We start from the raw sequence: 19533 nt of genomic DNA, 5'->3' as shown, positions 1-19533 counted from the left end.
TTATATATTACAATGAAATACTATTTGATATTAATCCAAGAGCCTGATTTTTACTATGGTTAACATGTACCTAATCTTTATTTTATGCCATATGCCAAGCTCAGCTCTAAGTACATCTAATGCCTTATTTTCTCTTATCTTCAAACACACGCAAAAACATGTCACCTTATGACCCTCATCTAAGAGTAAGAGTCTTTTAAAACTTGCTCCAAGTTTTCATATAAGTGGTGGTGGCAGATTCCAAATACAGAACCCTGGGACAATTGCCTGAGGTCTTAATCCTTTCTTCCCCCCCAAACCCGACCTCAGAGGCATTGCTGACAACCTTTAACTAATGGTGATGGGTTGACAGGGTTTAAAATCTGGGCTATCTCCCATGGTAGATGTTAGCCCCACATAGCTATGGAGTATACGAGGGGTAACTAGTGCCAATGAGAAATGGAAACATTTGTTTTCTCTAAATAATTGATTTTTTCTAATGGATACTTGATTTTAGAAAAACCTTTAAGGATGCTTGGAACAACCTGGGCATGCGAATACGCTTTTACAATTATACATTTTAGGAAACCCAAATAGGGATTATGTTTTTTCTTTATGAAAATTTAACAATTATGTTGAAATTTGCTGTCAAGTGTAAAATACACACTGGAGTTTAAAGACAGTACAAAGGGAACACAAAATGTCATTAATAGATAACATTTTAAAAATAAAATCTTTTTAAATATCATTAATAATTTTTTATGGGTTGCATGTCAAAATAATAACATTTGGGGTACACTGAGTTAAATAAATATAGTGCTAAAGTTAATCAACTGTCTATGACAAGGAGTTTATATATTTGAGGGCTAGGCACTATCTTGATACAACCATATTTGAGGATTGTACCTACCAGTAATAAACAAACCTTATCTAGAGATAACCAATCAGTAGTCCCTGGGAAGTAACCCTTTAAACCAAAACACCTTTGAATGGAATGGATTCAGAAAGGTCTTTTACACGGAGAACCTCTGCATACCCCCAACCATTTATTTCCCCTCCCAACCCCCACCCGGAGGCATTTACTGAACCAGAGGTGGGCCCCAAGAGGCTGAACTATACTTTTGGTGGGCTCATTGGTCTGGGAGGACATCCACAAGAGATCCCCATTCTGGGTACATTATAATCCAACAACTACTGAAAAAGTAAATCCATACATCAGTAAAAAACTTCCCAGCAAAGGAAGACTCCGGGGGCAAATTACATAAGCCTTCCTTCCTGAGGACAAGGTTTTATTTTTAAATCATTTTATCAGAGACTCTTACATCTCATAACATTCCATACATCAATGGTATCAAGCATATGTGTATATATGTTGCCATCATCATTTTCTAAGCATTTACCTTCTATTTGAGCCCTTGGTATCAGCTCCTCTTTTTTCCCTCCCTCCCTCCACTCCCACCTTCATGACCCCATGATAGATTATAAATTATTATTTTCATATCTTTACCAACAGTTCACCCCCCTTGGGTGGGTGAGGGGTGGATGGTGGGGTGTGTTATATATCAATCATTGAGATCCCCTTTGTCCCCTCCTTCCCCCTACTCTCCTGATATCGCCACTCTCATTCCTGTTCCTGGGCAGTTTATCTGACCTGGATCCCGTGTGTGGAGAACGCATATCTGTACCAGTGTACATACTCCAGTCTAGCCAGAACTGACAGGCAGGACTGGGGTCATGTTAGTGGGGGTGAGAAAGCTTCAAAGAACCAGAGGAATATTGTGTTTCATTGATACTATGTCCTGGTTGGCTCATCCCTTCCTTGTGACCCTTCTGTGAGGGGAATGTCCTACAGATGGGTTTGGTGTCTCTGCTCCGATGCCCCTCATATTCAACAATATGTTTGGTTTTTTCTTTGTTTGTTTTGGGTCTTCTGATGCCTGCTTCCTGATCCTGTTGACACCTCATGATTGCACAGGCTGGTGTGCTTCTTCCATGTGGGCTAGTTGCTTCTTTGCTAGATGGCTGCTTGCTTAACTTCAAGTCTTTAAGACCCCACTTTATCTTTTGATATCCAGGCACCATCAGCTTTCTTCAGCACATTTGCTTATGCACCCACTTTGTCTTTAGCGATTGTGTCGGGAGGATGAGCATCAAAGAATGCCAGATTTTAGAAAATGTTCTTGCATTGATGGAGGGCTTAAGCAGAGGCCCAAAGTCTGTCCACTTCCTCAAGGTATTGCCATAAAATATATGTACCTAGGCCAACACCTCTATTTTTATTAATTAGTATATTTTCATACGTGCACACCTCTATCAACAGATTTGCTTCCTAGATCTTTCCTCTATTTCCTTTTATCTTCTTCCTGCTCCACCATCATGCTTACCTTATTGCTTCTTAGTAATTCCTCTCAGCTAGATTACTGTTGCTCCAACACCACCAGATCTCTACATCCTTTTTGTTATTGCTTTTAATTCCCTGGTTGTTCCCCTGTCTATGGCATTGTTTTCTCAGGACTCCTTTTCCAGCCTCTTCTTCCCCTCAAGTACCCCTAGAACTATGTTGGTCCCATTACTTTCTCCTCCGGCTTGCTTCCCGTGCCTGTCTTATATAGGTAAGCAAAACAAGAATACCAGACACAAAACAAAAAGGAAACAAAAGATTGAATAAAAAGAGAGTGAAAAAGCAAGCAAAACAAAGCAAACAAACAAACAAAAAAGCATACATAATTCCAGGTCTGTCCATTGTCCATTATGACTCTCTCCCCACCAGTCCTGGGGGGTTCTGGGAACTACCCCTCCTAGTCTGAAGTCTATTTTGGGGGCTCCTCAGGGGTTTTGAGGTTTTGTTTTGCTCCCATTGCTGATCTTTTATGTTCCCTTCTTGATTAGTCCCACTGTGGGGGTGGTCAGACCAGACTCACTCCCCACCATGTGTCCCCAGTATTTTCCTCTGGTTTCAGCATGCTCCAGGGAGGAGACATCAGAGAACAAGGTTTTAAAAGAGAGACTATCCCATGACTCATTTTATGACCACCCACTGCAAGGCTAGCATTCCATGCTACTTTCCTTTTTGAACCTTCTAGTGCCCTGTCATATGACCCAGGCGCAGCGATGCTTCAAAGCCTGGCATTCTGTTTGCATGCACTCACAAAACACCCTCTGTCTGCTTTGCTGTTCTTGTAGCTGACGGTGCTGTGTAGTCTCTGATGGTGTCCATTGTTCTGGTATTTTAGAGACAGTACTATGGCGATTAGTATTTGTGAATCTATATTGATAGCTTTTTTTCAGTAAGTAAAAGAAAGCAATGCTTCTGCTCAGTCTTAGGCACACAGTGGAGGTGAAAAGGATACCTGAAGCTGTCCAAGACGAAGGGCAGGGGGCCATGACGACGCATGCAGGTGCAAGGGCTGGGACAATGAGAAGGTTTCTAGCCGTGGACATGGACGCCCGCAGGAACAGCAGAGGAGGGTGCACTGCTGCTCGCTGTGCTCCGAGAGTTCCCACGAGAGACCTCAAAGATGCTGGTCTGATTCCTGCCTGCCATGTGTTCAGAAGCCAGAGAAAGAAATGTGCTCTAGACGTAGCTCACTTTAAATTAGTGTCGTATATGCAACTTTTAGAGTTAGGGGAAAATGATTTTTATGGAATATGATTACCAGTCAAATAGTCAAGGAACTGTTAGTCACTGTGAGTTATACAAAAAGGGTCTTAGTATCCTTCTACTTCTTCCTTCTCTCTAACCTGAACGTCTTTTGCTGCAGTTTCTCCTCTTTCCCCCTTCTTCATTGGACAACACTTGGATGTGTTGGCCAAACGGTTGCAGGGTAAAGAAGGTATGCAATAAGATAAAAATTGGCATAGCCTGTAAAAAACAACTGGCTAAACAGTGCTTCACAGGGAGCATTTGGTTCAGCCTCCACCCCACATACACGGAAATCTATGTCAAGTGTAAATACTTTTCAAGAGTCAACTCACCTCAACCAACCTTCAGACAAAGAAAGATGTATGCCTTGAAAACAATAAACAAAAAACCTTCACTTCCACTGAGCCCATTTGGACTCATGGCAGCAGGGTAGAACTGCCCCTGTGGGTTTCCAACACAGCAGTTCTTTATGGGAGTAGAAAGCCTCATCTTTTCCCCATGATATGCCTGGAGGCCAATGGAAAGAAACCAAAAACACATCATTCTGAAAAATAGAACTTAAAGGTAGAGCAGGTATTTACCCCAAGGACAAGCTGTATCAGAGTGTTGTTGGTCGACACAGAGTTAGATTCTGGTGAGGTAGACTAGAGCCCTCTGTTTACTATCTAGTTTGGGCCAAAGAAAAGGTCTAGCCTGTTGAGCTGCAGCAAACTCCCTATCTTCAAGCTGCGCTTTGGAAGACACTGCCAACATTTACCTTGAAAGGCTCTTTTGCTATGGACTTTTAATAGTTGACCAATTCCCTCCTGCCTTCACAAACAGGGTTTGTTGCAATTAATTATGGCTGGTTGTTATTTAACTTGTGGTTAAACTTGTGATTTGGGTGGAATTGTGCAGAGAAAATGGATTTTCTATTCTACAATCCATACATTTTGTGGCATTGATTGAAATCCCCATAATGTAATAACTCATTCCACTTTCTTCATGTTTACTATTTTATTTCGTTGTTTTTTCATACTGTCTTAGCTTCTGAGCTTTATCCCTGGGAAAATGTTGCCCTTTTCAGTACATATAGTTGGTTATTTTAGGGTGTAACAGCTCACCTTAGAGGCCTGTCTCTTTTGTGGCTGGAAGTTGAGCCAGGGAGGTAAATTCAGTCCTGGCTCGCATGATGTCTAAGGCCATTGTCTTAGGGATTCTACCAGGTAAGTCTGGCCTTGTCTATTATCCTAAGTTTTATTCCATATTTCTCTCTCAGGATACTCAGGACTTTCTTTTGTGGTCCCTTGTAGAGCAGGAGCAGTGGTAGCTGGGCACCACCTAGTTCTTCTGTTCTCATGGAGGCTGGGGTTCCCATGGTCCATAACTCCTCTGAACCAATTGCTTCCTTCAGCCTCTCATCACTCTTGTTTTCTCCAGACTTACAGAGACCAAAGTTGCACCTTAGATGGCTGCTCTCAAGCTTTGAAGACCCCACTTGTTACTCACCACAGTAGGATGTAGAACAATTTGGGGAATTATATCAACTGACCTTCATATCTCTGAGATGTATAGTTCTGAGCCCCCAGGCCCAACGACTCATTCCCTTAAGGTGTTTTAGTTATGGTCAGAAAGTTTTCCTAACTCTGTCCCCTCTACGCTCTGCTATATTTGAGGCTGTTAGCAGCACATATAAATGCGCACATACGCACTCCTCCCAGAGTCTCCCTTTGCCTTGATCATTTAGTGCTGTCCTCCTCCTGGTCTACTACCCTTCCCATCCGGGCCACCTGTGTCAGCCTTCTCGCTGGTGATTTATGCACCTTCCACGAATGTTTCCTTCTGTGCCTAAAACTTTATGCAACAGATTATATTCTCAGCTACTCAGTTAAAAAGCATTTACCATCCTGCCTCTGTGAGATTACCCCTAGATCACCTAGATTCGAATTTGAGGTTTGCAAAAATTCTCCAAATACAATTTTGCAGCTGTTCTCTTAATTGACTTAAAACAAATGGGTGATCACATAATGTGTGGAAGAGTTTACCAGTTCACTTCTCAGAGGACATCTTTGTTTTAAAGTTCATAGAGAAAATACCCCAGACTAAATCTAATATGCTGACAATACTTTCCACTGTGTGCTTCTCCTGAAACAACAAAACATCATGGTGATAGATAATAATGTAAGCACTCTGAAGGAAGATTCTTGGTCTTCTTGTCCTGTTGTATCCTCAACATCTCTAAAAGTTACTATCACAATGCCTTGGTTTTTTGGTGCATATTATTATCTCTGCAGATCTATCTAGGTAAGATAGGCTAGATGAACAGTCTGGAGGAGAAAACAACAAGACCGATGGTTCTGGGGTAACATGGAAGATGGGGAGGCGGGGGAAATGAAATGGTGTTGAACAACCAAGGGACAAGGGAGCAAACAGTGATCCAAAATTAGTGGCAAGGAGGGTGTGATTGGCCTGGTAGGGATTCAGCTAGGACAATGTAACAGATAAACTACTGAAACCCAAATGAAGGCTGAGCATGATAATGGGACAAGAGGAAAGTAAAAGGAAATAGAAGGAAGAACTAGGAGGCAAAGAGTATTTATAGAGGTCTAAATATAGGCATGTACATATGTAAATATATTTATATAGGATGGGGAAATAGATCTACATGCATATATTTATAGGTTTAGTATTAAGGTAGCAGATAGACATTAGACTTCCACTCAAGAACTTCCTCAACGCAAGAACACTGTTCTATTAAATTGGCATTCCATGATGCACACCTTCTGGACATGATCGCTGAAGACAAATGTGTGCATAAATAAATGTGGTGAAGAAAACTGATGGAGCCTGGCTATCAAAAGATATAGTGTCTAGGGTCTTAAAGGCTTTCAGTTAAACAAGCAGCCATCTAGCTCAGAAGCAACAAAGCCCACATGGAAGAAATACACCAGCCTGTTTGACCACGTGGTGTAGAAGGGACCAGGTATCAGGCATCAAAGAACAAAAAATCATATCAGTGGGTGCCCACATGCCCGATATGATCACTGAAGACAAATGTGTGCATAAATAAATGTGGTGAAGAAAGCTGATGGTGCCCGGCTATCAAAAGATATAGGATCTGGGGTATTAAAGGTTTGAAGATAAAGAAGGGGCCATCTAGCTCAGAAGCAACAAAGCCCACATGGAAGAATCACATCAGCCTGTGTGACCACAAGATATCGAAGGGATCAAGTATCAGGCATCCAAGAACAAAAAAGCATATCATTGTAAAGGAGGCTGAGTCCAGAGTGGAGATCCAAAGCCCTGTCGGCAACTGGACACCCCCTTTCAGAAGGGTTGTGGGGAGGAGATGAGCCAGTCAGGGTGCATGGTACCAAAGATGAAACATACAATTTTCCTCTAATTCTTAAATGCTTCCTCCCCCCACCATCATGATTCCAATTCTACCTTACAAATCTGGCTAGACCAGAGGATGTACAATAGTACAGATAGGAACTGGAAACAGGGAATCCAGGACGGATGATCCCTTCAGGACCAGTGGTCAGAGTGGCGATACCTGGAGGGTGGAGGGAAGGTGGGGTAGAAAGGGGGAACTGATTACAAGGATCTGCATACAACCTCCTCCCTGGGGGATGGACAACACAAAAGTGGTTGAAGGGAGATGTCAGATAGTGTAGGATATGACAAACATAATAACAACTTATAAATTATCAAGGGTTCAGGAGGGAGGGGAGAAGAGGGAGGGAGGGGGGAAATGAGGAGCTGATATCAATTGCTCAAGTAGAAAGCAAATGTTTTGAGAATGATTATGGCAACAAATGTGCTTCACACAATGGATGTATGTATGGATTGTGATCAGAATTGTACAAGCCCCCAATAAAATGATTTTTTAAGTTGCTAGCACAAAGTAGATGCTCAATAAATATCACTCACCATGTACAAATGAATATGTCATCTATCTCATCAAACTAGATGAACCTTCAAATAATTCCTAGAGACAGAATTTGAGTCCACTTCTCTGTCCTCAAAATCTCACTGCCATTGAGTCCCTACTGACTCATAGTGACCATATAGGGCAGGATAGGGCAGGATAGAACTGCCTCTGCATGACTGCCATGACTCTTTACTGGAGTAGAAAGCTTCATATTATCATCTCGTGGGTTCAAACTGCTGACCTTTCAGGGAACTGCCAAACAGGTAACCACTGAGTGTGTATGTACATCTTGCTGACTTCTTCCAGGGTTGAATTCCACTTAAGCTTAGATATGTTATTTCTTTCTCAGACATAACAAGTTCTCCCTCTCCAGTTTATGCCTTCTGAGTTTTGGGTTTTAAACACACACTATTCCATCAAACACACACTACTCTATAAGGTCTCAATGAAATGACATGCATAAGATTCTCCTATGCTGCACACGTTTATAAGAGACAAACATTGTTTGACTATATGATTTAATTTTGGTTTGGTTTCCATATCACTGTATCCTTTAATTTTTAACTTTTTAAAGTGGCGTGCATTCATAAAACCAAATTGGAGTCTGTTGGAATCTCTTAGTGTTTTTTTTATCTCAAGGATTTCCCATTTTATTTTTTTCCTGTGAGATTCTATCCCACCCAAGCCCACTGCCATCAAGTTGATTCAAATTCCTACTGATCCTAGAAATGGTTTCTAAGACTAAGAATGTTTACTGGAGCAGACAGCATCGTCTGTTCCCATTGAGCTGTTGGCAGCTCATGTTACTTGACTTGGATCCACTAGACTCTGTCTCCACCAGCCAAAAGTCTTCCTGCCTTCATTTTCCTGGTTTATTGCTCAGCAATTTCATGAGTCAGGAAGGTCTCCTGCTAGCATCTGACCCATGGACTGGAGTTGGACTGGCTTGCCCACTATGCATCTCGGTGGGCCACTTTCTTAATATATACATTTCTTTCATGGTATAAATTTCTTGTGTGTGTGTCCTGCTTTTTTTTCTTCTGGAAAATCCAGCTTAGCAGAGGTTGGAACTGAACTCTCCCTGTGTTAAAAATAACCAGCCATTGAAGCTCCAAAGGGCAGCAGTTACAATGTTACAAGATAAGGAATAACAACAGGAAGCCCTGGGAGGGATGGGATACTGATGATACATCGAGGGGATTGAAATGGATGAGTTGAAACACAATGTGTAGAAATTGATGATTTAAAACTCATGATCTGCTCTCTAAACATTCCCCTAAATCACAATTAAAAAAAATTTTTAATAGGGCACATAATACAACACACTGAGTGAATAATCGATCAACGCTGGACTGTATGGAGAAGAACGTGGCATCAAGCTTGGAGGAATTCTCATAACAACCTTCAGAGTGCAGATGACACAGTCTTGCCTGTTGAAAGTGAAGGTTTGAAGTCCTTACTGATGGAAAGCTAAGGTGACAGCCTTCAGTATGGATTATGCCTCAAAAGAAAGTAAATAAAATTCCTCATAACGGAGCAAATAAACAACAGCATGATAAAGGGAGAAAAGATTAAAGTTGTCTAGGATTTCATTTTACTTGGATCCACAATTAATATCATGGAAGCAACGATCAAGAAATCTAATGTTGTGTTGCAGTGGGTAAATCTGTTGCTATATACACATGTGTAATGGGTTAAAGGGCAAAGATGTTATTTTGAGGACTATGGTATGCCTGACCCAAGTCATAGTATTTTCAACAGCTTCATAGTTCGTAAAAGCTAGAAGACAAATGAAGGAAGACTGTAAAAGAATGGACGCACTTGAATTATGATGTTGATAAAGAATATTGGATGTACCATGGACTGTCAAAACGAACAAATCTGTCTTGCATTCTTGCAAGCATGCACTTTAGGAGTGTGGGGGGCGAGACTTGGTGTCACATGCTGTGGAAAGTGCCTCCGAATGAAAGAGCACTCTGTGAACATGACAATAAAGAGGTTTATTGAAGATCTGAAACTAGTTTGAACCAGAGGGAAGCACTTCAATTCACCGAGTGAAAGGAAGTGCTCAGGGGAGTTGAAGATGAATAAGTACATTTATAAGGTAAAACCAGGGACTAGCAATATTTTTAATGGGTATTCAGCTCTGTGGGGAAGTGGGAGGCATGATATCTTGAAGCAGGATAATTAGGGGGGATTAGACACTTCGCTGCACTATTTGGGTTGGTTATATTCTTCAATTGCGGAGGTCAGTGGCTATAGGGACATACAAAATGACCACAAGGCATTCTTTTTCAAAACACATTCTGTTAAGATAGCTTCTTGGGCCAAACATTCCCGGAAGGGCTTCTTGCGTGGGAGATGGAGCAAGCTGTTTGTGTCAAGACCCCATTCTAGGGCCTTCGTTCCTTAACTTGACCAGAAAGACAAGACTACTTTCATCAAGGGGCCCCTTGGGAATGTATTTTCATAATTTTGCCTAGAGGTTAATGATTGGTGGTCATCAGACATTAAATGTTAATCAAGCAGACATCAAGAGTCTGGACTTAACCACAGATTGGACATTTTTACTTAAGATGAGTGCCTCAGTTTGGGGGCCCTTGTACCTTTTGTAATCGGGCAAGACCAGTCCATGGAGAAGGACATCACGTTCAGTCGAGTAGAGGGCTAACAAAGAGTTAGACCCTCGATGAGATGAATGGACACGCTGCCAGCAACAATGGGGTTAGCCAGTACAATGAGCGTGCGGTTGGTGCAAGGCCGGGCAGTGTTTCTGTCTCTTGCACAGAGGACTATGGTACGGCAACAACGGGCAACAAGGGTTCCTTCAGTGTCTGTGCTGGTTTTGTCAATTGGACTTGAAACGGCTAGCAACTTGCAGCTTGAAGATGGCTCCTCTGTACAGTTGAGTTGGCCAAAGGTCATTTCATGCTGATCTAGAAGGGAGAGAGTCAGAATAGCTTTGTCTTAAAAAATAAGAAATTTCACACAAGGAGAGCAAAAAATAGAACAAAACACCGGTGACTCGGAGCCCTGTAGGTTCTGCTGAGACAATAATGGCGGTAGCCAACAGCATCCTTAGCGCTCCACATCACTAACTGATCAGATCTTCATGCCATCTCTGTGACACAGGTTCTATTTTTCCATTTTACAGGTGAAGCAGTGAAGTACAGAAAGTTTCAGTAACTTCCTCGAGCTTTGATAGCTAGTTAGTAAGAGTAGACATCGATTCGATGGCAGTGAGTTTGGTTGTTTGCTTGTTTTGAAGGAGAGAGCAGTGAGAGAGTCTTTGGAGAACCAACAGCCACACCTTCTGCCCAACATGAAATGTGCCTGAGTAGCCTTTCTTTTTCCATGTAGTTCCCCGAGTCTAAGGAGCGCTGGCCGTGCAGAGGTGAATTTGCTAACTGGGGTGTGGGTGGATCAATCCACCATGCTCTGTGGGAGAAGCACGAGGCTTCTCGGAAGATGGACAGGCTGAGAAACTCTAGAAGGGCAGTTCTCTGCTCTACAGTGTGTCTACAAAGTGGAATGGACTAGATGGGATGGGTTGTTTGGGTGTGGTAGATCTCTCTGCATAAACTGTGGTTCCTGATACCTTATCCTCACGCACACTACTCTCCCACATGCCATAATCCCTCCTGTTCTTCCGTTTAAACCCCATTTCCTCCCTGGATTTCTTCCTGACTCCTGCAAAACTTCCCGTTCTAAGTCCCCATATCACAGACTGCCTAGGCTGGCTGGGAACTCTTGTCTCTTCTCTCCAACCTGAATGTAGCTATCAAGGGCACAGTCTCAGAATTATATTTCCTCAGACACGAAAGAGACCCTCAGACATCATCAATGTTTATCCCCCTCTCAACTTATAGTTAGGAAGCTGAGACCCAGAGATGGGGAGAGACTTGCCCAGAGCGCTGAGGAGATTGGTGGCCAAACCAGGACTTGATGACATTGCTCTTCGCAAGTCATCTCTGATATTACTTGGAGCCTAACAGGGTTGGGCACCCCATGAATGCGGAGTCAGTGTTTCCAAATCGACGAGTGGCTGAGTTGGAGAAGTTCATCCGCAAGGATGCGGCTACCGGGGCTGCAACCCAGGAGGAGAGATGTCCGCCAAAGACATCGGATCAGCTTAGGAAATGAGACCAACCCCTCAGATCCAGGAGGGTGGCTTTGCTGAGGTCAGTGAGGTAGAGAGGACCCTGAAGGGGCTTTAAAAAAAGAGGCTAAAAGACTCTTATAGTGGCACCAGCCCTCCCACCAGCTAGACAGGAATGCGTTTTAAGCACCTCCAGCCTGGCCACGGGGTGAGAAATGGCAGCTACCTGGAAGTCCATCAAGAGCAGCTCCAAATGGAGTCTGAGTCTCAGTTTCCCTGACATGGGGGACTTTCTAACACCTCCAGCCCTTCTACTGCCACCCCCCTTCAACTCCTAGTTAAGTGGAAGCTCTAAGGCCAGGTGGGCCTAGAGTTTGGGAAAGTGCTTCTGAAGCGAGGCATCCAGGAGACTGGGTGCCCAGGGTCCAGATGCCCTTCACTGCTCTCCTCACATTGGCAAGAAGGGATATCCCTGAGCAGAGGAAGCACATAGTAGGACTACAGCTTTTGGAGTGCTGGTTGCAGTTCTGCCCGGGGACAGCCAGGGACACCCCCATTTCCAGAGTCCCCTGGTTGTGGGATCCTTGACAAGGCATGTCCTTATCACCCTATAGTGTGCCCTACGAGGGGACAGAAGAGTCATAGCATCCTTTGAGCGCAGTGGGCCAGTGTGGTCAACACATAGCGGTTTCCAATGCGATTCTGAGGTGCCAGACATCGTCATTCTCTTTCCCCACCTCATTGTCTCTCTGGCGGGATAGGAAGGAGGAAGCGGTGAGGACTGGGGGTTAGAGGGACCCCACGGGACCAGCAGTTGCAGAGAACCACTGTAGCTCTCCATGGAGTTTCTTGGCTAATTAATTAGTGTGTGACCCCTCCGCTCCCAGGCTGTGTCACTCCTCCTGCCTTGGGCTATTGAGGTAAATCTCTCTGGGGTACACACACCTTGACTCTGCTCTGCTGGAAGTGGCTCAGCCTCTGTGTTTACAGTGTGGAGGGCAAAGTCTATTTGGGCTCACGGGCCAGTTTTCAGACAGGAGACTTGCTGGCTGGGAGAGGAATAATCGATGGGGGAAAGGCCAGGTGAGTCCACCAAGCTTCTGAGAGAGGCATAAATGAGAAGTGGCTGCCCAAGTGAGGTAGACAGCATGGGGACCTGAAAGAGACCATTGGTGGGATTCAGAAACCTCAGTTAACATCCTGACTCTCTCCCCTAGGTGCGGGATGTTCGGGGGCTTTGCTCCCCATTTGTGACATGGGTGTTGGGTGACCTGATAGTTCAGCATCATTGCTGCATGTTCCATGTTGAGACAGGATGTTGGACACTTGGCTTCTCTATCTCTGGAAGCCTCTCCACCCAGTGCTCCGTGGAGCACCTGCCCGGCATAGAGCAGATTGAACCATTCAGATTGTTGAATACATGAAGACGGGTGTGTGATGCATTTGGCAGAGTAAAGTAGAAGAGGGGAGTGGGGGCCTGGCCTGTGTCTTTAGAAGTGAAGAACCTGAGATGGGAGGAGGAGACTATAAACAAGAAGTTGGATAGAAACCCAGGACTAAATGTGCTAGGATCCAGGGAAGAGTCCCCCTGAGCTGACACTGACCACCCCCAATTCTGTGAAGGTAGCCAGAGACCCGAGGAGAGTAAGAGCGAGTGGGAAAGGCGTTTGAGCATCGTGTGAACTGGTGTGTAGACTTGTGCTTGGACCTGTGTGCCTGAGTATCCAGAAGGTCCTCTGAAGGTCACTTTACGTCTTTGCACTTGTTTAGATTGATAGGTATATTCTTAGGTCTCCATGTGAATGTGGCTCCCAGGCACGTGTGTTGACATTTTAAGTGCACAGATCTGCATGTTTTCCATGAAAATGTCCCTGTAGCTAGTTAACAACAAAAATATTGTTTTACACAGAGGCATAAACAATAATGGAGGGTTTCTGGTTCTATATCTTAAGTAAGCCTGTTTACACAAGTCCTTACTCCTTGGTTCCAAACCAGTAGCTCCACACCTGGGACCCAGGTAGGGGCTCTAAGTCATCACTAGCACCCCAACAGTCAGGGAACCCAGTCTCGTGTCAGGCGTCTCAGAGAGAACCAACGTACATCAGTCACCAGAGCTCACCATCACCACCAGTCTTTCAGGGCTGGGGCCAGGAAGAAAGTGGACTTTTATCAGGTGCCTACTGCAGGGGAAGGCTGAGGCTCTCCACTCCCAAAAGGAGTTACCATATCAGAAACCCACTGGGGCAGTTCTAGCCTGAGTGGCGATGAGTCTGAATCCACTTGCAGGCTATGAGTTAGGGAGAGGTACCTGCTTTTGCGAAGTGTTCATTCATTCATTCGTTTGCTCATTCCTTTTTAAGTGGGCTTTTTTTTTCAGGATATAATATTATATATATAATTTATAAAGGTATTACTTTTAGAGTGCCTTTACAGTTTATGCTATCTGACAGTTTAAGTGATTTAAGTTAGTGAAGAATCTCCAAACATTTTCCCCCCGTGGAGAGAGAGGAGATGGCATTTTATGTATTAATTTGGGGGGAAATCAAAAACAAATAAGCAAATAAAAACAACATATAAAAAGATGGGTCACTATGTCAAAGGACAATATAGGTATACTTGGTTTTCTATATGCTTCTTGTCACACTCTTTCCCCCTTATTACCTCATTGAAGCCTCACAGCAAACCGTTATCCTACGTTAAGGGGGAAAAAGCAAATGAAGAACAAGGACATTACAGAACTACCTGGATGTTTCCCTTGTAACTTCCTTTGTACCTCTCCTTGCCTTTGTCTGTCCGGTGAATGCCCCTCTCTGCTAGGAAAGTTAAGGCTAAGGTCCACTCTTGGCCTAGGTTAGATAGAGAAAGACAACTAAATGTTTGCCCTCAGTGGGCTCCTCCTCTAGGGGAGAAGACAAGCATCACAGAAGAAAAAGTCACTTTATCATCAGGCCAAAGAGGGCTAAGTTCCAAAGGAGGAAACCTTGGGGCTAGAGAATCTGGAAAGGAGGCGCAGCTTCTTAGAGGGACAGTCGGAGTTGGGAACTGAGAGAAGGCAGGGAGAGCATTTCAGGCAGGGAGACACAAGAAAGGGATAAAGGAGAGACAGTGACAAGGGATCCTGGTCGGGACAGAGAAGGGACATAAGGAGCAGTGGGAGGTAAGACTGGACAAGAATGCTGGCAGCCGGGTGGAAGGCGTACAATGCGTCTGCACTGTATTCAGTGGGTAATGAGGAGACTGGAGAGGTTGGTTCAGGAATTCCCAGGACCTTCACAGCCCTGACTTTCTCTCTCCAGGGCTGCTTCCCCAGTCAGGATTTTAAAAATGTTAAGGTCTCCAGGCTGACATGAATGACAATGGATCTGACCTCAGGATTGGGGGCTGCTGGCCCAGAGGGAGAACAGCCCACAGATTCTGCTGACAGTGTCATGATCTGGCAAGCAGCCCTTCCAGTGAGAGGGGCCAACATTTCTCTGCAATCTTCTTACCTATGGCCCACCTTCCTCCAGACGCCTCCTCCATTCCTCCCTACCAGCATTAGGAAGGGGTCATCTGTTAGCCCTACTCTACCTGCAGAACATCTTCGTGGGCTTCATTCTCTCTCCTCGGCATGGAATGCCTTCCTCCCCCTATGCCTCTGTCAACCTTACTCATTCTTTCAGCCCTCACCTCTTCTTTGATTCCTTGAATCAGATAGGAAATCCCTGAACAGCACAAAAGGTGAAATGTTCACCTACTAACTCAATGATTGGCAGTTCAAATCCACCCAGAGTTTCCTTGGAAAAGAGACTAAAAGGCCACCCCTTGAAAACCCTATGGTGCACAGTTCTACTCTGCAGTGCATGGGGTCACCCTGAGTCAATAGGGACAGACAAGCAGAGAAAGACATTTTGACTTTGTTCAGTTGTTTATTGCATTGTGAATAGTCCATGTGCCGCGATAGCCCAAGAGCCTAAGTCAATACCTGACTCGAACCTGGCACTCAGTAGCTGGGCATGCAGTATCTGGTGGAGTTTATATTCTGCCCAAAGGAATTCTGCCCAGTCCAGTCCCCCTCTAGAACACTATATCTCATTCTCACTAAGAAAAGCACTGACATATCATTAAGTATCTAGAACAGAAAATAATCTGAAATTAAGTCCATAAGAAAGAGTCTAGGACAGGGCTTCTTAAATTTTTCCCACTCATTACCCACTTTTGCCTAAGAAAATTGAAACAGGGACAAAAGCGGCCCAAAACACATAGGCTTCATTACTTACTGGATGTTCCATTCATGTGTGGTCCTTGCCAGTTCAGAAGGGGCCCTGGTGGCACAGTGGTTATGTGCTAGGCTGTAATCCACTAAGTTAGGAGTTTGAAATCACCAGCTGCTCTGAGCTGCGACTTCAGTAAAGAGTTACTGTCTCGGGAGTCCTAACCTGTCCTGTAGCAGCGCTATGAGTTGGGATCAAGTTGATGGCAGTGAGTTTGACTTTTGCCACTTCAGACACCTTTTACTATTGCCGAATTTGTGTGACCCCCAACATTGTTAAGCTACCACATATGGAGTGGCAACCCAGAGTCTAAGAATCTTTGGTAAGACACCATGGTGTTTAAATTGGGGCTGGGATCGGGGAGAAGACTTAATATGCATAGAAGCTACAGAGGAAACAAACTCAGCATGCGGCCACAACTGGTCCTGAAGCAGAAGCTACGAGAAGGTTTCAACTGAGATTAATGTAAAACATGCTGAAATAAGTACAGCCCCCCCGTAGTGGACTGGACTGTCTCAAGATGTCATCAAGGAGCAGGGACAACCATCAGAGATTGAGGGAAAGGAAACTAACATCCGTTGAGCATCCGTTTAGTGCTAAGTCCTTATCCATACAGGACCTCATTCAATCCTCATGGCAACCATGTTAGCGCCCTCGGTTTATGAATGAGAACTGTGGAGATGGCATGAGAGTGGGCCTGCTTTTCCCAGCCAATCAGAATTAAAACCAAAGCAGCTCTGACTCCAAAGCCCGTGATTGCTCCATGACATTGCACAACCTGCCACGTGGTTGGGAGGGAAGATCCTGTACTCAAAAAATAATGGTCCAGAAGGAACCAAAGCCATAACGCTGACTGAGTGAGGGAATCTGGGTCTGTATTGGAGTAAGGAATGGGGTTGCCAGGGACACCAGCTGGTTATTTCCTTGGCACAACCAGTAGGTGACAATAATAGAGAAGCAAAAGGGCGGGGGGTGGGGGGAATAAAGTGGAGGCTTCTCCTAGGAAATGACAGGTGTCCTCACTGAAGTGTGCTCCTCATTTCCTCTCCTTCACTATCTTTTTGACTTTGTTGTCATCCATTGCTCATTAAAAGCCTCATTCAACAGATAAAGTAGGTAAATTGTGTGTACACATCACTGGGCAAGCGCATAAGATGTAGCCGCACCACAAGCAGGCCCCCTGAGCAATTACTGTCAGAAATCGAGTATTTCTAGAACCTACTCCCTCCCTCTCGTCCCCTCCTCAAGCCATGCCTCCTCTGCTAACAACCCCACACAACCTCTCCCACCTGCCTGGAATGCCTTCCCTCCTCTCCACCATATCATTTCTTCTTGCCCAACGTCTATTGATTCTTCAAGACCCCACTCAAACCTCACCTCTTCTTTCAATTTCTCCCAGACTCCTGCACAAAGAATCATTAACACTCCCTTGGTTCATTACATGAGCGAAGTACATGGCAAGCTGAAGGCTGCTACAGACCCAACTGGTAGAGGGCAGAAGCTAAGACTTCTTCCTCATTCTGTCCCTCACGGTGTTTAGCGCAGAGGTACAGTCTTCAGGACAAGTCTAGCTGCCACCTAGTTTTACAAATAGTTTTATGGAAACACAGCTATGTCATTTGTTGTAGATTGACTACTTTCCTGCCTCCCTGGCCAAACTGGCAATGAACTCATTGCAACAGAAGCTCTTTTGCCTATGAGCCAAAGCTATTCGTTATCTGTTTCTTTACAGACAAAGCTGACCCATCGCCTGAGATGGCATACAGCATGTGCTGAGTGATCAAATGGTAAGTTCAGTAAGGTGCTTTGTGAAGAAAATTAGACTGATATACACACGGGCTGGGTCTCAGTGTTGCCTCTACCAAACTAATTGACTACAGGTAAGCAAATAACTATGATAATAGGTAGCTATGATAGATGATTGAAGATAGATAGATAGATAGATAGATAGATAGATAGATAGATAGATAGATAGATAGATAGACAGACGGATGGATAATGCTGTGTGTGCATTATCTTCACAAATTTCCTATCCACTTTACCCCCCACTTCAGGGGCAGCTACTAATGATTTCCTCATTTAAAGAAGAAGAAGAAACTGAGGTTCAGAGTGGTGACACAGTCTGAGGTTAGCACCAGGTCTCAAAATCAGGTCTGACCTCCTCCAAAGCTCTAGCCCTTGACTAGTAGCCTAAACCCCTCCTCTGAGATTCAGTTTCTTCATCTATCAATTTAGGGCTATTGATGAGCAGGGTAGTTTCCAAACCATTTCAGGAAGGAAGAAAGACCATTAAAGATTTTTTTACACGGCGCCCTAATATCTCCAGAAGTCTAGCCAGAACTCCCAGCATTCAGGCCTGCTGCCTCCTCCTTCCCTCAGCACCCCGACTCCAGCGGCCACCCCCTGGCTCTGGCCAACCTCACCTCGGCCCCTGGCTTCCTCCTCCTGGGCCTCATGGACGGCTCAGACGCCCACCCACTCCTGTTCCTGCTCTTCCTTGGTGTCTACCTGCTCAACGCCCTGGGCAACCTAAGCATGGTTGTGGTGGTCAGGTCCGATGTGGCTCTCCGATCGCCCATGTATTACTTCTTGGGCCACCTGAGCCTCGTGGATGTCTGCTTTACCAGCGTCACGGTCCCCAGACTGCTGATGGGCCTGCTCCACACGGGCCAGGCCATCTCCTTCCGGGCATGCTTCGCCCAGATGTACTTCTTCGTGGCTCTGGGTATCACCGAGAGCTACCTGCTGGCAGCCATGTCCTACGACCGGGCGGTGGCGGTGTGCCGCCCGCTGCATTATGGCGCCGTCATGACCCCCGGGCGCTGTGCAGCGCTGGTGGGCACGTCCTGGATGGTGGCCCACTTCCACTCGCTGCTGCACACGCTGCTCATCTCCGCCCTCTCCTACCCCGCCCCCGCCCCGGTGCGCCACTTCTTCTGCGACATGACAGTGATGCTGAGCATGGCGACCTCCGACACGTCCGCCGCTGAGACTGCCATCTTCTCCGAGGGCCTGGCCGTGGTGCTGACCCCGCTGCTCCTCGTGTTCCTCTCCTATGCCCGCATCCTGGGGACAGTGCTGGGAGTGCGGTCGGCGGGTGGACGGCGCCGTGCCTTCTCCACCTGCGGGGCTCACCTGGTGGTGGTCTCGCTTTTCTTCGGCTCGGTCCTCTCCGTCTATTTCAGACCCTCGTCCGCCTACTCAGCCCGCTACGACCGCCTGGCCAGCGTGGTCTACGCAGTGGTCACGCCGACCTTGAACCCTTTCATCTACAGCCTTCGCAACAAAGAGGTCAAGGGCGCCCTAAAAAGGGCAGTCGGATGGAAGGCTGCTCCCCGAGAGTTCTGAGAGCAGACCCGGATTCACTGGCCGCTGCACCAGGAGAACGATTCCCGGAGAATTCTTTTTCCTTTTAAACTTTCCCAAACACTATCACGTTCGTCCACACAGCGTCTGAAATCGGTTTTCGTGTTGTTTAATTGTTTGCCTCAGGTAATAATTTAAAACTTTGGAAAATATGCGAGTGAACTGGGGGTGTACAGAAGGCGTCTTGTCAGCTGAAAATGAGATGAGATCATTTGCTGGGAAAAGAAATGCTTTCGTTTGGAGCTCCAGGACGGTGAGAGGTCGGTGCGGCGTTGCAAAT

The 19533-nt window shown here is 45.4% G+C and overlaps 1 protein-coding gene across 1 annotated transcript; it reads left to right on the top strand.

The window, feature by feature from the left end:
• The first annotated feature begins 14835 nt into the window (after positions 1 to 14835).
• OR1R1 (olfactory receptor family 1 subfamily R member 1) lies at positions 14836 to 19235 on the top strand. The gene is made up of 2 exons (XM_075559601.1): positions 14836 to 14859; positions 18267 to 19235. Exons 1-2 carry the CDS (start codon positions 14836 to 14838, stop codon positions 19233 to 19235), a joined length of 993 nt encoding a protein of 330 aa, XP_075415716.1.
• Positions 19236 to 19533: the final 298 nt, after the last annotated feature.

This window comes from Tenrec ecaudatus, chromosome 10 (assembly GCF_050624435.1).
Source record: "Tenrec ecaudatus isolate mTenEca1 chromosome 10, mTenEca1.hap1, whole genome shotgun sequence".
NCBI classification, from domain to species: domain Eukaryota; kingdom Metazoa; phylum Chordata; class Mammalia; order Afrosoricida; family Tenrecidae; genus Tenrec; species Tenrec ecaudatus.
This window is presented reverse-complemented; position numbering and strand designations above follow the sequence as displayed.